Genomic DNA, 13,568 nt, shown 5'->3' on the forward strand with positions numbered 1-13,568 from the left:
GAACCCATGTCTCCTGCACTGGCAGGCAGATTCTTTACCACTGAGCCACCAGGGAAGACCCAGTTGGAGAATTTTGTTGATTAAAATTCAGATAAGAAACTCTTAGGTAATCATTTTTTTATAAGTTGAAATGGCCACCACATACGTGCTGGACTTCCAGCAGAGCTGGCTAGGGTAATATGATGTTAATACACCAAGAAGACCTTTCCTTTCAGCAAATTCTGAGGTGGAATTACTCCAGGGTGTCAAGGGTTCAGAGATCATGGCTGAGGCCCGCCACAGGAGTAGGTTGGAGCCTAAGGCTGGTTGAATTGTGACTCTTTGGAGTTAAGGTATTTCTGTTTTGTTAAGAAAACTGTGGGGCTTTGTGTAGAACAGCAAATCTATTCCCAGGAAATGGTGGATGCAATGAAATTTATACCATAGAGATAACAGAGATGCTTTTAAAGTACTTTTGCCTGTGTACAGCCTGATTCTCCTTCTACTCATGCTATCCTGCCTGGAAAATGTGAAAAAATAAAATCTTGCCATGGTCCTTTCAGGTGGCTTCTTTGTGTCATAGAACTTGGTGAATGCCTTAACTGAGCTTAAAAATTTCCCCCTTATTTGTGTATCTCCCTTCTTACATGTTCAGAATGTTCTTTATATATTTAAGGCAGTTGTTTTAATTTAGTTGGAGATATAGGTAAACATTTCAGGCTGAGTATCCTGTAATCTTTCGTTTTTATGAAACTCTCAGACTGTAGATTGTTTAGGGTTGTCAACTCAAGGTTATCCTGGAATTATTTGCTTTTATTCTCTCGAAAAGCAACTTTCATATGATCTTCCCTTACAGCCAATCTGAGGCAGCCCCCAAGTGACTCTCCAAACACCACTCTGTTTTATCATAGCAGTTACCAGCATCCGCTGTTTCTTACTCATTCATTTGCTGCTTTTTTCTCTCCATTTCCCTGCCAATGCAAGCTGCATGTGACCAGGCCCTTGTCTCCCTTGTTCCATGCTGCATCCTGGTGCTTCAGAGAAAGACTGGCTCACAGAGGTACTCACTGGTGATTGGTTGAATGAATGAACTCCTCCTAACACTATTTTCTGATTTTTTTTTTCTTTTAAGATTGAAAAATTGACAACAGCATGTTTTACCCACTGAAAGTCATCCTGATGCCAGTGTTACTGGGTAAGTAGAAGCCAAGGGACCAAGGAGGGTATTTGATTTCTTTCAAGTCTCAGGTAGAGGTTTTCTCATTCAGAAACCAATTTCATGTATTTTCATTTCCCCTTGCTTTGCTGAAAACGGAAACCCCAGCCTGGAACTTTATAGTTTTGTTGAAACAGTTGTTTTAGAAGCCAGGTAGCAGACTCTTTCTTGGAAAGCTGAATATTCCTCTGTTTCTATTAGAAACAGAATGCCTTTTGGTCCTGACTGGGTGTTCTACGACCTTCCTACAGAATATGAAGAAAGTTTCTCACTGGCATTCCTGCACTTTCAACTGTTATCTTTAAAACCACAGCTTGTTGCAGATCAGGAAATGAAATCATCAAAGAGAGTCCCTAAGTCCTTGTAATTGTTTTCCTGCTTTAGTCATGCCAGCCTTCTTGCAGTTCCTCAAATGCACCAAGCTCTTGCCCAGTTTTTGATAGTTTCTTTTGCCTGGTACCGTCTCTCCCCACTTCACCCTAGCAAGCCTGCCTAAGCCTTCAGCCTTCTCCTTAGGCTCTACTTCCTTTTAAAAAGCCTGCTCTGGTTGCCTCCCTGAACCGGGTTGGAGTCTTCTGTTCCTACAGTGCTCAAGGCTGCTGCTGCTTGCTCATCTGTTGTCTTTTCATCCTTTAGCCCCCTTTCATCCGTTAGCCCCTTGTCTCTCTCTTTATCCCATGGATATGGCTCTGTCAGAAGAATAAATTAATTAGGTGCTTTACTCGCATGACTTTTAAGTTTGTTTTCTTTAAAGATTTTTTTTTTAATTTCATTTTAAAATTTATTCTATTTATTTATTTGGCTGTGTTGGGCCTGAGTTGCAGCACTCGGGATCTTTAGTCTTGGCATATGGGATCCAGTTCCCTGTTGAGGGATTGAACCTGAGGTCCCTGCATTGGGAGCTCTGAGTCTCAGCCACTGGACCACCAGGGAAGTCCAAATTTTTTTATTTTATTGAAGTATAGTTGATTTATAATGTGTTAATTTCTGCTGTGTAGCAAAGCAATTCAGTTATACATATATACATACCTTTTCATATTCTTTTCTATTGTGCTTTATCGCAGGATATTGACTGTTGTTCCCTGTGATATGCAGTAAGACCTTGTTGTTTATCCATTCCATTTTTCTCTTCTTTATTAGCTTTTTGGACTTTGCATGGTGACCTAAAGGATGACTCAGCAAAGTGCACAAAAGAATGGTCTTTGCTTTAATTCCAGGCAACATAGCATTTGCACACACATGCAGTTAGACACGTGCACGCACAAGAAAATAGTCCATATTAGAGAAGTTTTTTCACCACGGAATCAGGGTTATAATAATCTCAGGGGCTTCCCTGATAGCTCAGTTGGTAAAGAATCTGCCTGCAATGCAGGAGACCTGGGTGTGATCCCTGGGTTGGGATGATCCCCTGGAGAAGGGAGCAGCTAGCCACTCCAGTATTCTGGCCTGGAGAATTGCATGGACTGTTTAGTCCATGGGGTTGTGAGAGACTTTCACTTTCACTTTCTTTTCTTTCCAGAGACGGGTGAAGCAGCCTGCAGCATTTTGCTCTTCCATCAGAGACTTAGCAATCTAACCCCCTTTGGAGTTGCCTGGTGACACTGGGCAACCGGGATTGTACTTCTTGATGGAGAGGTTTTCCTCCTCTGTAGAAAGTCTTGATTTCTTCAGTTATTTCTGTACAAAGGCTGCCGGTCAAGTCTAAGTTTCTGTCCGCTTTGCTTGCTGCTATTACCTTCTAGCAAGCTCATTTAATTCTACAGTCAGCACTCTTCATATCACATTATATAGCTTCTTATCCCTTTAACCACACTTGAAGCTGCTCAGTTCTTCCTTACAGGAAAATTCCAAATCATTTTTGGAGGTACTTTTGATTTCTTTCAAAATAATTCCCTCCAGAGGGTGGTGAGTTCATGTTTTCTTTCCCATCTTCCCCACTGTGTGTGCTTGCCATGGGGCAGGAAGTTAACACTCTTCTCTTGGGACAACAGCTTGGATGGAGAGGCCGGCACATTTTCTGTTTATACCCAAATCCATTCACTTGGCTCTTCTTTGATGGGAACTGGCCAGCATCTAATTGTGTCTTGCTGTGGTTGTCTCTTTGCATAGAGTATGTCTTATGAAAACAGAAAAATCCATGTGATGGTTTTCTCTTTAGAAATGGTTTTCTCTTTAAGTGAAAAGAGAAATTACTTGAACAATGGACAGATATTGGAGGGGTATGATGTGGACTAACCCCTAGAGGCTGGAAAGCCAGGCTGAGGGCAGACCTGGAGGGGGCAGGTGGGGAGAAAGCAAACAAAGGAAATTCAAGGGAGGGGCCGTGCTCTGTGTTGACCTAATTACAAGGATCTGCACTACGGCCAGAATCAGCTGGCACACTCAGAGATAAGCTTTTGTAGAGGGACGAAAAAAGGGGAAAAACTGAGGGAAGCAAAGTTACCTGTGAATTGGCCTTTCAGTTAGGGGACTGGTGGGAAACTAGAAGCCAGAGACATCATCACCTGCTTAGAGGCATCTAAATGCACAACCTCAGGGGAGAGACTTCAGAGTTTCTCTTCTTTCTTCTTATTTTTGTTTTGTTTTTTGGCCCTGCTACATGCCTTGTAGGATCTTAGTTCCCCAACCAGAGACTGAACCTGTGCCCTCAGCAGTGAAAGCATGGAGTCCTATCTACTGAATTGCCAAGGAATTCCCTCTCTTCTTTCTTTAGAAAGGAGATTTCAGGGATGAAGACTAGAAAAGAGGGAGGGTCTAGCTAGGAGCTATTGGACAGTATGAAGATTGTAGAAGTCCTTTGACTTGAGCCACGTGGGGGTAACCACAGGGTATTTTTCTTACTCTTGGGAATACCATGCTGGGTTGAATTAAAGTCCTCTGAATACTTTGTTCACGTTGGGTCATCTGGGGAGGGAAGATGTTAGTCGCTTAGTCATGTCAGACTCTTTGTGACCCCACTGACTATAGCCCACCAGGCTCTTCTGTCCCTGGAATTCTCCAGGCAAGAATACTGGAATGGGTAACCATTCCCTTCTCCAGGGGATTTTCTTGACCCCGGGATTGAACCTGGGTATCCTGCATTGCAGGCAGATTCTTTACCATCTGAGCCACCAGGAAAGTCTGCATCTACTTGGAGATTAATACTAGTTTTTGTTGTTGAGTGTGTTTGTCTGATGATGTCTCTCTTGCCTGTTGCCTTCTCTAGGTTATTCCTTGGGCCTGAATGACTTGACTATTTCCGCCGTGGAGCTAACAGTCCACGTGGGTGATTCAGCCCTTCTGGGATGTGTTTCCCAGAGCACAGGAGAGAAACATGTGACCAAGGTAGACTGGATGTTCTCATCAGGAAAGCACATCGAGGTAACAAGGAGGAAACCCTGCTGTGTATTAGAAGCCCCAGCCAATGGTGTCAGAATATGGGGAGAGGGAGAATCAAGTCATCCCATGCCATGAGGTGGGGGGGTTTCAGGAGCTGGGTTCTGGAGCTCACCAGAACTGAGCCTCCTCCTAGTTTGAGCTCTTGGTGGTACACAGCTGATTACAATCAGCTGGGAAAGTTACTCAACCTCTCTGAGTTTCACTTCTCCATCTGTGAATAATGGTAATACTTTTCAGGTCATTGAGAAGCTAATGGGAGACATACACATAAAGTTCTTCTAGTTTCTTTTCTTTCCTGTTTCTCCCATTTGTGGAGGAGCATGGGTGGGTGGGAGGGGTGAGAAGAATGAAAACACATTGGTCTAGACAAAAAGAGTTATGGCCCAGGCACAGGGATGATGTCACAGTAATCTTTCAGGAGGGTGGAGAGTCTTTCGGCATTGTGCTGATTCGTTTAAGTGCTGGATCATCTCTTTCTCCTTCATGGCTGCTTAAACTGTTAGGATTGGCGGGTTCAGCATGGCTGAGTGAGGGAGCTCTTTGGATTGGCAAAAGTGTATGAAGCCTCATCTGGGATTCTGTGGAGATAGATACTTGTGTGATACTTGTGTATCCGGCTCATTTGTGAAATATACTCCAAGTAATGTATGACTAGCAATAAAGTCCTAAGGTTTTCAAATGAAGTATTGTTTCAGTAGCTCAGAGCATGTTATTTCCATAATGTTACTATCACTCAAATTTTTGTTACTGTTTACTTTTTTCAAAGATTTTTTTTTTTTTTTTTTTTGCTGCTGACCATTTTTAAAGTCTTTATTGAATTTGTTACAATATTGATTCTGTTTTATGTTTTAGTTTTTTTGCCCCAAGACATGTGGGATCTTAGTTCCCTGACCAGAGATTGAACCTTCCTCACCCTCTGCATTTGAAGGCAAAGTCTTAACCTCCTGACTGTTATTGTTATAGGAGGGGTATACCCATTGTCTAAGTGAAGATAAGAATTCCCTATGGCTCTTCCCCCCAGTCTGTAAACCATTTCCTTTGATGATTCCTTCTCATGCCTTATGATGTGCTGCCTGGAGGAGGGTGGAAAGGAGAGGGCTGACAGCTAACACGGCAGGAATTCTTACAACAGCCAGTCTGTGGGGTTGCGTTTAGATGCCACTGAATCCAGGGGCCATGGCAGAACACAGGGAGGTACTTTTCAAAAGTTGTGAGTTTGTGGAATTCCCTGGAGGTCCTGTGGTGAGAACTCTGTACTCACACTGCCTAGAGTCCAGGTGCAATCCCTGGTTGGAAAACTAAGATCCCACATGCCGTGCAGCGTGGCCAAACAAACACCAAAAGTTGTGAGTCTGAATCCCCAAAGTGATTTTCAGAGTAGGTGTTACATTTTACCTTAAACTGTAAGAAATGAAAATGTGTTCACCCTGTTTCTCCAATTGTCTTTGTCTAATAGAAGCCACAGAGTCTTGTGTCAGTTAAAGTATTGTCTGGCACATTCTTCTTCTTATTAATTGGGTACCAAGTACTTCTTTGATCCTGGTCGTGACAATGACTATGCTGCCTCCATGGAACAGGGGCTTTTGAACTCAGACTTCTGGGTCTGGTGCCATGGGCTTGAAATTTCCTCTGATGTTGTGTTGCCCTCCAGGATGAGTACGTGCTCTTCTATTATTCTAACATCAGCGTGCCTGTGGGGCACTTCCAGAATCGTGTGCGCTTGGTGGGGGACATCTTACACCATGACGGTTCCCTCCTGCTCCAAAATGTGGAAGAGACCGACCAAGGAAACTTTACCTGTGAAATCCGCTTCCAAATGGAGAGCCTCGTGTTCAAAAAAGTGGTCGTCCTGCATGTACTGCCAGAGGAACCCAAAGGTAACATGAATGCTTACACAGAGAAGGGCAAAGGGCAAGACACTTGGTGTGCAAAGAGGGATGTGAACTGATTTTGTTGAGCAAATCCTAGTCAGTGGGCTAGGTACTTACCATGAAGTGAGTCCTCAATAAATGGTGCTCTCTGTTTATTATTAATTTTTTAAAGTAACCCATAGAGGATTAAAAAAATATTATCTATTTAATATTTTTGGCTGCTCTGGGTCTTGGTTGCTGCTCGCGGCAGGGGCTACTCTGTACTTGTGGTGTGTAGGCTTCTCGCTGAGGTGACTTCTCTTGTTGTGGGTCACGAGCTCTAGGGCATGGGCTCAGTAGTTGTGGTGCATGGGTTTAGTTGCCCCATGGCATGTGGGATCTTAGTTCCCAGACCAGGGATTGAACCTGTGCCCCCTGCGTTGGCAGGCAGATTCTTAACCACTGGACCTCCAGGGAAGTTCCAGTGGTGCTCTTTAAATAAAAATAATGATGATGATTATTTTATCATTCCTTTAAACATATTTCATCCTTATGAAAATTCTGTGAAGGAAGTACCGTGTTCTCCTTTTCATTTTATAGACATGTTAACTGAGGCTTAGAGAGTTTAAGTGACTTGCCTGAGGACATATATTTATTAAATGGCATATCCAATACTTGGACCCTGGTACCTCTGTCAACATAGTTCATGTTCTTTCCACTATACCCTGATGCTCCCCATGAGTTTTGCAGATTGATGTTGTCTCCATACTTTGTAGGTAACTATGTTTTCTGGGGGATATAAAAGAAATGAGCAGGTTTCCCTCATGTTCCTATTTATAAATAGGTTCAGTAGTTTCTTGGTTTTAAAAACATGCTCTGTGGAACACTCAGGGTCCATGGGACCTGGTGGACCACACAGAGGGTGAGAACAAGGCAGGCAGGGACAGAGGACCTAGTCACGCCAGGACCTCAGGTTTCCACCTCCACTGCAACCGAGTCCTTTTCCTTTTTTCTGTTGTATTCTTGGGCTTCCAGGTAAGATTTTGTTTGAAGAAAGAATTCTGCTGCTTTAAAAAGTTTGAAAATCACAGAATTAGGTATACTCTTTAATGTGAAATGGAGACTTCGCTGGTGGTACAGTGGATAAGAATGCACCTGCCAGTGCAGGGGACACGGGCTTGATCCCTGATCCAGGAAGATTTTACGCGCTGTGGAGTGGCCAAGTCTGTGCGCCACGACTACTGAAGCCTGTGCACCCTGGAGCCCGCGCTCCGCAGCAAGAGAAGCCACGACGGTGGGAAGCCCGCACAGTGCAACTAGAGAGTGCACTTATTCTCCACAGCTAGAATAAGCCCGCACGCAGCAATGAAGACCCAGTGCAACCAAACATAAACAACTGAAAAAAAGAAAACAACAAAAAAGTGTGAAACGGAAGAACAGGCTATGTCCTCAGGAGAGCTTGCTGTCTAGGGCAGGAGCTAGGATCTAGACCGCTCTCCCTGCCAGCTTGCTTCGGTCTGTCCTTTCAGTGAGCTCCTTTGGAGCACCCAGATCTCCTCTCTGGTGACACATTCATCACACCTGTTCAGTTGTGTCTCCCTGTCCACCTGCATCCATGTTCTTGGTTCCATGACCAGCCCCAGGCTCAGCACCTGGCACAGAGCATGCAGTCAGTAAACATTCATCAAATGAATGAAATCCTTAGGTGAGCATCTCTCAGTGGAATCTGATTTCTAAAAACATGAAGTGGTAGCAGGAATTGTGGAAGGTGGCCTCTGACCTCACTCCTAACTTCATACTAATACTTTTTATCAATTGCATTTTTTCTTTTGATTTCAAAGCTAGGGCTTTCCAAGAAGAAGAAATGAACCAGCTACCTGTGTCTCCCAAGGATTATCTTTGAATTACCCCCTTTCTTCTTTGTTCTCTGATGCTGGCGTTGAGAACATGCAAGCATGTCCTACAAAATGGTGCCTTTTTCTGCTTGGAAGAGAGACAGAGTGAACAAATCCAAAGGAGGCAATTTTAAGAGTTGAGTCCCTGGGAGTAGGCTAGAGCAATTTTATGGGAGGCAGATATTTTCCAGTAGCCAGTGGAGCAACTTGTATTTACTTTTTCCTTCCAGCCAGAGTGGAAATAGCTCTGAGTGCTAACCATTTGCCTGGTGGCCATCTCCTCCCATGTGGAAACTCATGTATGGCTTCCTCCACGAAGTTTACTCTTCAGTTTGTAATTTTTCTGTCTTTCTACTGCTCCAACTCTTTTACTCGTAGTTCTTATTTTAAAAGCTAGAGACAGTTTTATTTTTATTTTCTTTTCTCTCTCTCTCTTTTTTAAGAATTTGCTTCCTTGTATTGTGTGAAAGGATTTTAAGACATCTGAATGTGTGTGTTCACAGATTATATAATTACACTATAGATATATAATAGTTAATGAGATGTATAAAGAGAACAAAAAGTAATTGTTGCTCAAGCATGTGCATATTATTTCAATCATGTGATCTGTATTTTTAAGATTCAAAATGGAATTAAAGTTTTCATAGCAGATGAATTGCCTGAACAATGTTTTGAGTTGTTCAGGGAGAGAAAATACTCTTATTGAAGAGACTCATGCACGTGATAGGTGGCATAGTAGGTGAGCTTTAGGTGACTTCTGGATCCTAACTTCATTCAGTTCAGTTCATTCGTTCAGTCGTGTCCGATTCTTTGTGACCCCATGGACTGAAGCACGCCAGGCCTCCCTGTCCATCACCAACTCCCGGAGTTCACTCAGACTCATGTCTATTGAGTCGGTGATGCTATCCAGCCATCTCATCCTCTGTCGTCCCCTTCTCCTCCCACCTTCAATCTTTCCCAGCATCAGGGCCTTTTCAAATGAGTCACCTCTTCGCATCAGGTGGCCAAAGTATCAGAGTTTCAGCTTCAACATCATTACTTCATTACTCTAGTTATTTTTATTCTATTCTAATCTCTTCTAAATTTATGAAGGTCTGTGATACTAGAAAGAAAGTGAACGTGAAAGTGAAAGTCACTCAGTCATGTCCGACTCTTTGAGACCCCATGGATTATACAGTGCTTGGAATTGTCCAGGCCAGAACACTAGAGTGGGTAGCTTTTCCCTTCTCCAGGAGATCTTCCCAACCCAGGGATCAAACCCAGGTCTCCCACATTGCAGGCAGATTCTTTACCACCTGAGCCACAAGGAAAGCCCAAGAATACTGGAGTGGGTAGCCTATCCCTTCTTTAGCAGATCTTCCCAACCCAGGAATGGAACTAGGGACTCTGGCATTGCAGACAGATTCTTTATCAACTGATCTATCAGGGAAGCCCCATGATACTAGAAAAAGCCCACAAAGGTCCACCTAGTCAAAGCTATGGTTTTTCCAGTAGTCATGTATGGATGTGAGAGTTGGACCATAAAGAAAGTTGAGCACTGAAGAATTGATGCTTTTGAACTGTGGTGTGGAGAAGACTCTTGAGAGTCCCTTGGACTGAAAGGAGATCAAATCGGTCAATCCTAAAGGAAATTAGTCCTGAAATTCATTGGAAGGGCTGATGCTGAAGCTGAAACTCCAATACTTTGGCCACCTGATGTGAAGAACTGACTCATTGGAAAAGACTCTGATGCTGGGAAAGATTGAAGGCAGGAGGAGAAGGGGATGACAGAGGATGAGATGGTTGGATGGCATCACTGACTCGATGGACTTGAGTTTGAGCAAGCTCTGGGAGTTGGTGATGGACAGGGAAGCCTGGCATGCTGCAGTCTATGGGGTTGCAAAGAGTCAGACACAACTGAGTGACTAAACTGAACTGATGATACTAGAAAGGAGGGAAGATAATGAAATAATTAAAAGTCCATGTTTTAGAATCACATCTGACAGGCTTTAAATTTTAATTTAGAGAAAGGTCCTAATATTTGAAAGACAAATTTCAGTTGTATAGACAGTTTTCTTACAAATAAAAATAATGTTAACTTCCTGTACTTTTGCTCTAGAATCAGCCATCTTTCCACTTATGTGAGGTGGTAACAGTAAAGGGAGTGAGAACGTGTGGACTTTGTTTTCACTCAGACCTGGGTGTGAGTTCTGCTTTGCCTTTTACTGGCCATGAAGCGTTGTGCTCATTCAGTTTCTTTCTCTGTGAAACGGGAGAATAATAGTGCATATCTCAAAATATTGTAATGACTAGGTGATAACCTAAGTGTTTAGCACATGTCTGGTGTGTTGAAAGAATTCAGAATATTTAGTTCTTATTACTGCATTTAAAATATAGGGTTCAATTCTTGATATACTCATAGACATACTCTTGATACTCATAGGGCGTTTCGTTTGCTATTGATATTCTTTGGAGTGAATTTTTATCACTTCCAAAATAATTCCCTCCATAGAGTTCCAAGTTCATGATATTTTCTTTTGCTTTCCTCCCATTGTACATCTTTCCTGCTGAGCGGGAAGTTAGTGTTCTGCCAGGGACACAATTTGGATGAAAAAGTTAGCTGATGTACTGTGTTGCTTTGTGAGCTTTGCTCAATGCTCTTTTGAAGGAACTCTGTCCAAATAAGACCTAGACTTGTGTCTCCCTTAAATACCATCCTGCCTTTAATTTCTTGACTGAGTTTGTGGTTGATTTATATAGAGCACTGTTGAAAAATCAGAAGCATCTTTCTAATTATTTTCTTTTTCAGGGACTTCTTAAAATGATATAAGTAGTATGGGATCAGCTGTTTACACAAATAAGCAGGAGGAAGAGACTCTGAGTTGGAAAGCCAAGAATGAGGGGAAGGGGGAGCAGATGCAGAAGGGGGAACAGGTGGGGAAGTGGGGGCAGGGATTAAAATGAGAGAAAAGTCAAAAGGAAAACTGTCTGTTGTTTGACCTAATTAGCAAGCAGTCCTGTGACTTGTAGTCTAGCCAGAATTGTCCTAAGCAAGTCCTAAGACAACTTGTAAAAGAATTAAGTAGAAGAGAGTCACCCATGATTCAGTTTTTCACCTGGGAGAGCCAGTGGGTTATTTATAAGAATGAGAGTTATTTCTACTTCCTGTTTATGTTAAGCAGATGTGGGTACTCAAGTGGGCGAACAGAAAGTGGAGGGCTTCATGGTTTTCCGTTCTTTGTTACAGGCTTGAAGTGAAGTTGGGGCTTGTGGGAGAAGTTCTAGAAAAGGAGAAGGAGAAAGAAATTAAAGAGAAGCCAGAAAGTGTTTATTGACGTCAGTGGGACCCTCAGACTTGATGTGTGTTGGCAGCTAGAGGGTGCTGTCTTATCCTTGGAGCATCGTGTTGGTTTGATGAGAGGCCTCTGAATATTCTGGCCGCACAGAGGGAAAGTGTGCAGTGTGTGGTGGTGACATTGGTTTTACTGCTGAGGATCTTTGGCTAAACATGATCTCTTCCAGAAGTTCTTTGGCTTCTAGAGATTATACTTTGACTTGACTTATTGTTTTATCCCCAGAGCTAATGGTTCACGTGGGTGATTCGACTCAGATGGGATGTGTTTTCCACAGCACAGAAGAGAAGCACATGAGCAGGGCAGACTGGATGTTCTCATCAGGAGAGCCTGCCAAGGTAAGGAGGAGAAGCCCTCGTTGTGTAGAAGAAGCTCCTGGCCAGTGGTGTCAGGACAGAGTGGGGACAACAAGAACCTAGGCATCAGGTGCCACATGGTGGTCTCATGAGGGCTTGGACTTTGGAGTTTGTTAAAAAAAAAAACAAAAAACAACTGGGCCTCTTAGCTTGGCTGGACAATTTCAGCTTCCGGTTGGGAAAAATGACTAATGACGATGATGATGAAGTAGATGTTGCTACTGCTTGACTTTTTGGGTTGTCAGGATGCATCTAGGACATGGTGATGTAGAGCATTTGTTCATGATTTGGCTACTGCATCTTGGTTTTATCCTCTCTCTCTCTTTTCCTTTTTATAGAATTCATGGAATAACAAGGGGGAATGCTTTTGGTGACCTAGCCAGGAGAGCAATGGGTTAGGCATAAGAATGATTGTCTTATTTGGGTTATTTTTGTGAGTTCTTCTGCACCCCTTCACCCCATTTATGTGATGGGATTTTCTTTGTCTTCATGGATGTGTTGAATGTTGGGATTAGTAGTGCTGGAGGCCAAGATGAGGAGGGTACTTCACAGGAACTCTGAAGCAGTAAACAGCAGGTTAGTTCATTAGAGCAGTAGATGTCAACTATGGCATGGTGATGTCCTGATGAGTCAAGCTGTGTCTTGAGAGATATCTCACATGACTTATCATTAATAAAAGTTAAGGTACCAAGCTTAGAAAAGATTTAGCTTTTACAAATGAAGACATATTCCAGGTCATCCGTACAAAATGTCATTTACACTCGATTGATTCCTATATGCTGTCTGAGTGGATCAGAAAGGATGGCTTCATGGTGGGGTCTGGGGAATTACATGTAGTTTCGGGTTCACCTCTGGGAACTCACTGTGTATTTAATTGTCATCCACCAAAGTGAGTCACTGCAGAACACAGGATGGTAGTTGACTTTTGTGAGTTATGAGTTGGAATCACAAGAGGCAACAGGTTCAGTGCCAGGTCTTTTCATTCATATTTGTGTCTGTATCCTCATTTCCTGTTCTTAAAAACTTCTAAAAAATAATGGCATTTATATACCTTTTTGAAAAATTCAGACACTTTTTTATTTAACAAGTATTTCTAAAGCGTCTGTTATGTGGTGACTACTCAAAGCTCCTGCCCTGGTGGGAGACTTACAATCAAGATGGAGGGAGATACATAGAAGAATAATGAAGAAGTAGGAATTTCACTGGTGGTCCGGTGGTTAAGAATTCGTCTTGCAATGCAGGGACACTGGTTTGATCCCTGGTCAGGGAACTAAGATCCCACATGCTGTGGGGCAACTAACACCCAATGAGGCCAAATAATAGTAATAATGAAGTATATACACAGTATGTCAGGTAACAGTAAGAGCTATGAACAAGAAAGCAGGCTTTTGTGATTGTTGTTTTATGTAGGTGATCAGGGAGGCCTCACCAAAAAGGTAACATTTGAGTAGAGGTCTCGGGGAAGTGAAGGAGGCAACCATGCGTCTGTCTAGGTGGGAAGAGTGTTCCAGGCATAGGGAGCAGCAAGTGCGAAGGCCCTGAGGCCAGCACTCAAGGAGCAG

At 42.9% G+C, this 13,568-nt stretch overlaps 1 protein-coding gene across 7 annotated transcripts in view; it reads left to right on the forward strand.

Annotated features, from left to right (window-relative positions):
- The window catches only part of JAML (junction adhesion molecule like), a 31,357-nt gene that overhangs the window by 3,545 nt on the left and 14,244 nt on the right, over positions 1-13,568 (forward strand). For all 7 annotated transcript variants that reach the window (XM_025266817.3, XM_025266816.3, XM_025266819.3 and 4 more), the window contains 4 exons: positions 1,112-1,174; positions 4,401-4,555; positions 6,225-6,450; positions 11,876-11,988. In XM_025266817.3, coding sequence (XP_025122602.3) covers positions 1,132-1,174; positions 4,401-4,555; positions 6,225-6,450; positions 11,876-11,988 — 537 coding nt within the window. In that variant the 5' untranslated portion in view covers positions 1,112-1,131. The remainder of the gene's footprint in view (positions 1-1,111; positions 1,175-4,400; positions 4,556-6,224; positions 6,451-11,875; positions 11,989-13,568) is intronic.

The sequence above is a fragment of the Bubalus bubalis genome, chromosome 16, assembly GCF_019923935.1.
Source record: "Bubalus bubalis isolate 160015118507 breed Murrah chromosome 16, NDDB_SH_1, whole genome shotgun sequence".
Taxonomy (NCBI): Eukaryota; Metazoa; Chordata; class Mammalia; order Artiodactyla; family Bovidae; genus Bubalus; species Bubalus bubalis.